The sequence below is a fragment of the Stigmatopora argus genome, chromosome 15 (assembly GCF_051989625.1).
Source record: "Stigmatopora argus isolate UIUO_Sarg chromosome 15, RoL_Sarg_1.0, whole genome shotgun sequence".
In the NCBI taxonomy this organism is placed as follows: Eukaryota; Metazoa; Chordata; class Actinopteri; order Syngnathiformes; family Syngnathidae; genus Stigmatopora; species Stigmatopora argus.
Window position 1 is genome coordinate 229,057 of NC_135401.1, and position 9,134 is coordinate 238,190.

At 48.3% G+C, this 9,134-nt stretch overlaps 1 protein-coding gene across 1 annotated transcript; it reads left to right on the plus strand.

The window, feature by feature from the left end:
- Positions 1 to 229: 229 nt before the first annotated feature.
- Positions 230 to 8,854, plus strand: LOC144090129 (potassium channel subfamily K member 5-like). The gene is made up of 5 exons (XM_077621446.1): positions 230 to 879; positions 5,257 to 5,368; positions 5,477 to 5,643; positions 5,734 to 5,902; positions 6,401 to 8,854. The coding sequence occupies exons 1-5, from the start codon at positions 694 to 696 to the stop codon at positions 7,411 to 7,413; spliced, it is 1,647 nt and encodes a 548-aa protein (XP_077477572.1). The 5' UTR covers positions 230 to 693; the 3' UTR covers positions 7,414 to 8,854.
- The last annotated feature ends 280 nt before the right edge of the window (positions 8,855 to 9,134 follow it).

Sequence of the window (9,134 nt, forward strand, 5' to 3'; positions counted from 1 at the left end):
TTTGCATAAAGGTTAGCAGCCGTCTCGCAAGACTCAGACCGGATCCAAAATGGAGGCGCAAGGTGGTCCGTCGTGAGCGAGGGTCAAGGGGCCGAGCTCCGATCGTGGCTTTATCGAGAGTTGAGCCCTCCCCATTTGTCAGTCTTGATGCTTTATGACGTGCACCTGGACATCGGGGAAAAGGGGAGGGGCCAACGTACGTAGTTGAGTCGGTTTTTTTGTCTCCTCCTCCTCCTCCTGGTGGTTGCTGTCAAGTCAAGTCTTTTCCCTCCTCTCTTGGGCGGATCTTAGACACCCACTCCACTCCACTCCACTCCACTCACTCAGTCAGTCAGTCGTTATTCAAACACGGCCGGCTTCAAGCAAATGACTTTAGTGGCACGTGGAAACAAGAGCGGAGTGCAAGAGTGCCAAAGCGTTTGCTAAAGCGTTTGCTAAAGCGCTTGCCCAAACGCCCCCACGACTTGGTCCGTCGGAAGCGAGCTGACCTGAGGTGAGATGCGAGGAAGAGGAGGACACAAACGCCTTCTTCACCTGGAGTTTTGCGTCGTGCCAATAAAGGTCGCGTTCGCCAAGACGGACGTCTTCGTGAGCCAGCGACCATGACTGCTTGAGTCGTCGCGGTTGTCTGCAAAAAAAGCAACCCCCCCTCCCCGGTCCCTCCGTTCCCTCCCTCCTTCCCAGTGCAGCAGCATGGTGGATAAAGGCCCCCTGTTAACCTCTGGCATCATTTTCTACCTGTCCATCGGGGCGGCGATTTTCCAAGTTCTCGAGGAGCCCAACTGGAAGAAGGTCGTGCAGCAGTATCGGCTCCAGAAGGAGAAAATCCTCCACGACTACCCCTGTCTCCAGGAAAAAGACTTGGAGGAGATATTACAGGTGAGTCGGAGTGGCTCTGTTTTTGTGTTTAGGGGCGCCGCCCCTCCCCAATTTGGACCACCACAAGCTAGTAAGAGGGTCGTTTTTAGGCTTGGATTGAGTCGTGTCAGGTCAATGGCGTATTGCGTCCAGTCCGTCCGTCCGTCCAGGGAAAGGGACTTCTGCTAAAACGACGTACTTGGAATTGTGGGACAGCATTGTCCCTGCATGCAAAAACAAAAACAAAAGCAAAAGAATGCCTCCTGACTCTTCTAGCCTGGGGCACTCAGAATTGTCGTATACGTACTGCCATATAGAATGGAAACCAATAGTACTTTGTGAAAAGTCCAATGCCAAAAGACGTCTATTGTCACAAATGTTTGCCAAAACAGACCACGACGTGGGGCCGTTTTCAAAATGTTGAGGTTTTAGCACGACGGTGCCGTCACATAAGCTCATGACGGCAACTCATCACAAAGTCTGTTCTGTTAATATCGCTTGTTAATTGATTGTGGTATTTGTTGTTGTTGTTGAAGGTTAAAAAAAACAAAGCAAATCCCAAAGGAAGCCACAATGGAGGAAGTGGCAGGAAATGATACATACAGTCACCCATCGATCATTAAAACAGTCATTCTTGAACATTGATTCATGCCAATTGCCAATTTGGATTCAACAGACTCATTGAGAGGCCCAAACAAATGAAAGCGTGGTCTTAGACTCATGTAATACCTTTTGAAAAGATGAGCTGATCCATAGAAAAGATGCTATGAACATTTGTAGTATTTATAGTTGCAACTCATTCGAAGAGCACTGAACAGAAAGAAAATGGTCAACGTTATCAACGTAAGAATTGTTTTACATTGGTGTCGTAAAGCAGATAAAGCGCGTGTTTACTGTATACAAAAAGGCATGGTTCACTGGGTTTTTTTCAAGGGTGCTTGAGGAAGTGCAATCTCAGCTTTAAAGTGATGTTCTGTTGGATTGGCCAACCTCACCAATGCCAGAAACACTAGTATAGTAGTATGAAACATTGACACCCCCAATCCACGCGTCCCCCCCCCCCCCCGTCTCCAGTGTAGCCAACATTCCTATTCAACAGGTGTTTTTCCCATAAGACGTTTCCGCTTTCTCGCTTCTTTCCAACAGTTCTCGTTCCTCTCCCGACATGGTTTGGCTTTTAGTTGTATTTGACTTGTTTTTGTCATTTTGAGAGCGGCAGGTCTCAACGCATCCCCCCCCCCCCCCCGACCAGTACAGGCCTAGATAAGAATTTGGGAGTTTTATGACTTGACCCATCCCCCTTTTTCTTTGCCTTTGCTTTTTCTGTTTGGGGGCCTTCTAGACCGGGACCCTCCCCCCTCCCTCCCTCTTCATTGCACTTGTAGAATGGCCTCCCTAGCGTCCCTCCCAAAACTCCCTCCCTCCCTCCTGCCTACCCACAAAGGCCTCAATTCATGGCAATATCAAGCCTGCAAAGATTTGTCACCCTTTTGCACAGTGTGATGTGGAAGCTGATTTTGTCTTAGAGCTGCTGTTCCTCCTGCGGCACATCAGTAATAAATATCTTATCGAGATATTTGATCTAGATTAGAAGAAAAGGTGTCACTCGTAAAATGGAGTCTCCTTTCCGAGTTCACGAAAGTTGACCGTCGTTAACGAAAGCCATGATGCTTTACGCGGGCTTCCGACCGTGGATGACGGTTATGCAAGCGTCTTGACGGTTGCACAAATTGCCCGGTGCACACGGCGCTGATTATAAACGCCGGATTGGACTCCACTATTCAAAGGCGCGCTCAACATTGGGATTGACAAAAAAGGCCACTAAATCCAAGCCTGAAATCTGTGATATGTAACAGAGCGCATGCTTGGTGAAGGTTGTTTTTAAAACAATCGATTGTGCGTATTGTATACGACGGTTGTCGTATCCGTGCAAAATCCCCCTGAATTGATCTTTGAACTTGAGTGCCCTTGGTGGAAATAAACAAGATGTGGCTGCACTTCCACTGGCGACCACTAGTCCTCAGCGGTGGTCTCACATGCGATAATCTTTATGTGCTATACATTACATTTTTTTTTCATAGTAATTAGACTCTCCCATTTAAGCAGACCTCCAGTAAAAACGGAAAATTGTACAACGAAGCTTTTGTTGTCCTAACGTAAAACAGGGACACGAAGAGGACATTGCTGTATGAGGTTTCAGGAATAAATGTTCTTTTGTTTTCTTTTTATACAAGAATGGCCATGGTGGTGTCAAAGAACGGCGGCCCGTGAAGGCCGATACCCAACGTGTGGCCCGATGCGAGCACACGCCCGGATATTCTAAGCAATTTGAAAAACAAAAGTGGTGAAAGTCATTTTCCAAGAAAGGGGAAGCTATATTTTCAACGTACATCAAATGCCCCAGCAAACTTGAATGAATCATCTCCCATGATGCAATCTGGAATTTTCTTTTTCTATTGTGGAAGGCTTGTAGGCCAGCGTCGTGACTTTTTCCACCTGACCGCAAAAGCGCGCGGTGGGGGGGGGGGGGGGGGGGGGGGGACATGGCGTTTGCCATCCGTGATTGTTTATCGATGCCACCGTCCGTCTCCTTTTTTGTCCCACGTGGCCCGCGGTCACGGGAATCACGGGAATCGAGTAAAAGCCCTCTTTTCTTCTTTCGTCATGTGCCCGCTTTAGATTCTGCGGCTGGAAATAGCCGAGCCGGACGGAATCAGGGTCACGTTCTTGCATTGGTTTGCCTCCAAGAAAAAAAACCATCTCATTTGACCTTCATTTTCTATCGTGCAAAACAGGCCGCGTGCCGCAACATGGAAACGCTGGCACCTGCGGCTCCATCGCTCCTTCAGTCAAGTGCTGCTCTATATTGCTCCACTGGTAGAATTTTCCATTTCACCACTGAAACTTGAATGGTTCTTGGCCGTGGTTTCTTGTACTATGGCAGGGGTAGGGAACCTATGGCTCGGGAGCCACATGTGGCTCTTTTGATGGGTGCATCTGGCTCTTCGCTAACCTGTGAGCTAAAATATGGAAATCGCTGGTGCCAGAACTGAGATATTACATCTAGAACTGCTTTAATCTTCATTTTTTTGCAGTAGACTCTTCTGGAATGCACCCTCTCATTGATTAGCAACAGCATAAGAATCTTTTAAAAAATATTCCGTTTTTTCCACTTTAAAAGTGGTGAAATTACAACAACAAAAAATTGAAAAGGCACTCGTTTACATGTATGTATTTTGACTTTTTGATTGGTAGTATGGCTCACAAGGAATAACATTGGAAAATATGAATTGTTTGTGGCTCTCTTCGTCAAAAAGGTTCCCGAACGACCCCTGTACTATGGCATGGAGCGGTGGTACGCCATTTGGGTCCTGGACGGCTCCCATCCGCTCTTTTAATTGGCCCAGTCGGCCAATGATCTCCTAACCAGGGGCCTTTAAAAGAGCCATTTGCGACGGTGTTTATGGAGTGCTAGGCATTCTAAAAGGCATTGTTTAAACCTCTATTTGTTTTGACAAATGCTAGCCTACGTTAGCACTTTTTGGTATTCCCTGGCGATTCATCGTTGTCACATTGCAGTGGTTGATGACACAGCGCAGCCGGCTTTACAGCCACCAAGTATCTTTACGGGCTTCCCTTAATGAGTAACAGCGCCACCATAGGCGTGTTCTGACTCGATCTATGACTTTGCTGGCCGACACGTGGATTGCAAAAGTTGCAGGGCAATTTATGGCTCGGCGTTCTTTTGGGCGCTGACTATCTTGAACCACGGCAAATGGCCGCTTTTACAGATGCTCGTTGCGTGATGACTTCTGTCTTTGAAAGAATGTACTCTGCCCTCATTGTCATGCCACCAATCAGCGTTTTTTTTTGTCTGCCGTGAAATTCAGCACTTTTTTATCTGGCAGATAAAAAATGGAATACATGCACTCGGTGCCCTTTCCCACTAAAAAAAAGGTGAAGGACGTCTTCATACCAGCCCAGATTTCCCAAAACATTTCTCGCATTTTTTTTGTAAGTAGAGGTACCACTGTACATTACGCCGGGACACAAAGAGGACAGAGATTTATTTCTGTAGCTCTTTTTCCACTCTTTTTTTTTTCTTTCTGTGCCATAGGCGAGCGTGACGACTGCCGTCACCACAAACGTGGCGGCTCGCGTGTGGCGTCCTTTTCTCAGTTTAAACAATATTTTCCTGGAGCACATTCTGTCTAATTATACGGCTAAAAGGCGGCCAGGGATATTGCACTCTCTTTCCTGTTTGTAAGCAGTGCTTCCAATGATTATTTCAAACTAAATGGGCCGTGACATCTACACGACGTGGATATAAACATTTTTTATAGGAAGAAAATATTCTTTTTTTTCCATTTTTGCTCATGTTTTCCCCTCCTTTTTAAGATCGTTTCCAATGCTGCCGGCCAAGGAATCACCATCAGCGGCGACAAGACTTTCAACAACTGGAACTGGCCCAACGCCGTCATCTTCGCCGCCACCGTCATAACCACCATAGGTATAGCTAGCTGCTTTTTTTTCTCCTTCTTCCCGCCGATGTCCGTCCAATTTGTGGTTTTTGTCGCCCAGAAGTTGTCTTTGAACTCCTCTGTGGTCTGTCTCGAAGGTTATGGAAACATTGCTCCCAAAACATCGGGCGGTCGCATCTTTTGCCTCTTCTACGGCTTATTCGGGGTACCTTTGTGTCTGACCTGGATCAGCGAGCTGGGGAAGTTCTTTGGCGGAAGAGCCAAGCACTTTGGTCAATTTCTTACCAAGAAAGGATTTTCCCTGGTAACTGGACACTCTTGTTGATATTTTTGTCAATAGGATGGACGACCAGAGCTCCTCACCTGAACAACTTTATTCTTCTTTCCGTTTCAGAGGAAGGCTCAGTGTACCTGCACCGTTATTTTCCTCCTGTGGGGGGTGCTGTTTCATCTATTCCTTCCACCTCTGGTGTTTATGTCCCAGGAAGGCTGGACGTACGTCGAAGGCTTGTACTTCTCCTTTGTCACTTTGACTACCATTGGATTTGGTGACTTGGTTGCGGGTAGGTTTGACAAAAAAACATTGGAAAAAATATCATTACATTTAGACGGAGTGTCCGCCGTCTGACGTTAGCGTTTTGTGTCCACTTTATGATGATGTGAGCTTTTTAACGGAGGTTAGTTACATAACCTCCTGCATGCACTGGTAAAACCGGACAAGTCCAAAGTTTCCTTTGAAACATTCCACCTCAAAACATGAGCCCGCTCCGCTTTATTTGGAGTCAAAACAACCCTGTTAGGTAGAGCTACTTTTCTCTTGTAAATCAGGAACCATGTTTAAAGCAACATAATTCTTTGCTAGTTTACCAAGTTGGGGGAAGGTCATCGACTTGAACTTATCAGGTCTTAACGACCGTTTTATTTTATTTTATTGCATTGTAGACGGGAGTATAGTAGAAAATGATTGCGCACACTGACTCGATAAGAGAATATGTGAGCTGGCGAGGCGGGTCTTTTCTCATTTTGTTCCATAAACGTTCCTTTTTCCAATGTTGTTTCAGGTGTGGAACCCTCCAAGGAGTACCCGGCGCTATACCGCTACTTTGTGGAGGTTTGGATTTTCTTGGGTCTGGCCTGGCTCTCGTTGTTCTTTAACTGGAAAGTGCGCATGGTGATCGAGGCTCACAAAGCGCTGAAGAAACGCCGCAAGTTGCGCAAGCTCTCTCTGGACGAGGTGCGTTCCTACAAGAAGTCTCCCAACAAGGGCGCGCTGGGCCTGCCGCCCTCCGCCAAAGACGTCAACATCTTCGGCTTCCTGTCCAAGAAGCAGGAAGGCTACAACGACCTGATCAAGCAGATTGGCGCCAAGAGGGAGGGCCAGAAACAACGTGGTGGCATCGGCATCGGCATCGGCGGCGGCGGGGGTGGCGCCGCGGCCAAGGGCATCCACAAAGTCAAAGCCAAAGCCATAGACATGACCCGCTCCAAGAGCTGCAACGACACCCCCGGCTCCCCCGGCTTCAACGTCCCCACCATCCTCAGTTTAGACCGTTCGCCGCGGCAAAAGAGAAGATACAGCTTCAGCGACCGTGTCACCGTGGCCTTCTCCAAGTCCAAAAACTACCTCCTGGGCACCGAGAACGGTCCTCTGCTGCCGGAGGACGACGGCCACGGCGACGGCGGCGGCGCCCGCCGACGCCAGCCGGACCCGATACGGTACGAGAACCAGCTGGACAAGGACGTGGAGCGGGAGGCCGGCGGCGCGGGAGAGGGCGCCCGGCGGACGTGGGATTCCAAAGAATACCGCCCGCTGACGTTCCCCAACGCCAACATCACCTTCGTGGACGAGGAAAACTTTCTGGGCGATAATCTGGAGGAGGACGACGACGACGATTCCAAAGCCAAACTCTCCGTCACCACGTGCGACGAGAACGTGGAGAGCGTCTCCGGGGACGGAGACGGAGGGGGCTCCCAGTCCGACCTCTCCGTTTTTACCAGCGACGCCTCGGAACACAGCCGTTCTTACGAGACGCTCGTGGAGGAATACGCAAAGGAAGGCAACGCGGAGCCGTAGTCCGCTGAGCGGAACTGTCGTCTGCCGGGCGCCGCCGTTGCGATGCTTTCCAACTGCTCTGAACGCGAACTGAAAAGATGGCGTCGCACCGTTGGCCCGGGAAACGGCTCAACGTGGAGCCCGGTGAATGTCCTTTGCCTCCGAATGAATGTCGTCCAATTCCAATCCCTCCCACGTGGGATATTGAGCCATCGATATCGACCCGAGGCCTGGCGTATGGGAGTCGTCTGGGATTTCTTATCCAAACGATGCCCAAATTGGCTTTGTGCCTTCACCTGGTCTTCACCATTTCTTGCAACAAAGAACGTTTTTGTCGAAACAATTTAGCCATATTGGCGGTTTCAAAATAGTGTTGTCAAATAATCGTTGTCATCATCGTGCACGACAATCTTCTTGCACGGCGCCGTCAAACGAGCAAAGTCCATTCCGGCGCGAATGTTCAAAAGGAACCTGAGCCGAACCCTCTTTTCTTTCGTTTTCCAAATCCTCGCTTAGAGGAGTCGATGCTTTGGATCGTACGTAAGCGTGCCATTTTGTGAAGGCTTCTTCCGCCAGCGTAAAGCAAAAGCAAATTTAGGAAGAGAAGAAAAGTACTGCCTACAAAGTGTCCTTTTTTTATACTAAATCTTGTCAGGGCTGTTGTTTGCGGCGCCAAAGACTGTAAATATGACGAATGGTGTTTGTATTTGGAAATGTGGGTTCTTTCCCTCTGACGTACGACGTGCTATTTGCCCAGTAAATATTGGTCGGAAGCCCACGGACGGCCGCAAACACTTGAGCTGAGACGCGGCCTTGCTACTTGTTTGCTTTTGGCGGTGCAAACGATTGGCGGCTAGGCTAGGCCAGGCTAGGCTAGGCCGTTGCAGATCGAGGTCGTTGCAGGTGGTGCCGTGCGTCCGTCCGTGCCTTTATTTGTTCACTTCCTGCTTTTTGCACAGCCACTTGAGCACTCAATCTTAAGTGTTATTTAAAACCAGAAGATCCCACTTATCCGCGTCGGGAATTTTTAATTCCGTGTCAATTGAAGTGACTAGATTGTAAATATCGGGTAATAGAAGCCGTTTTTTGTTTAGCACGCCGATCACCTTCTGCCTTAAGGACTGCCTAAAATCCACTGCCGAGCAGCGGAATCTTTCACACTGGGTCTTTTTGTACATTTCATCTTTTAGCTCCCGACGTTTTTGCTGTTTTCTCACGCTTTCTGTACATATCTGTCATTATTAGTATGCGTGCCCTTTGAATGCAGTGCCGGTACTCGATTCTTGACGCGTAAATGGGTTAACCGGTTAGCCGTGGTTTTCCTCAGAATGATGCTCTGCTGTGTCAAAACTCCAATTGGTTTGTGTTAGTTGACGGTTTTTTATGATTAAATTATTGTTTGTATACGAATGTCAAAGCAACTTGTGCATTTCACGTCAAATAAAATTGAAATGTGCCTTCATTCTTGATCAAAGCCCTAAATGCTAAGCTAGTTAGGTGAAGGTGTTTGCTTGGGTGTTTGGAAATGACCAAATGGAGCATCATTGCTTGCAGCTTCGTGTGCGGTCGATTGGTCGCCGGTCTTTTGGTCGCGGTCTTTTGGTCGCCCCGACCGCGACAACGGGCGACCAAAAGACCGGCGACAAAACAAGGTAAAACAACACGGTCTATGCATCAATAAAAGCCAACAATGGTCATGAGCAGTTTCAGTGAGCCGACGTATAAGAGTTTGTATGTACATG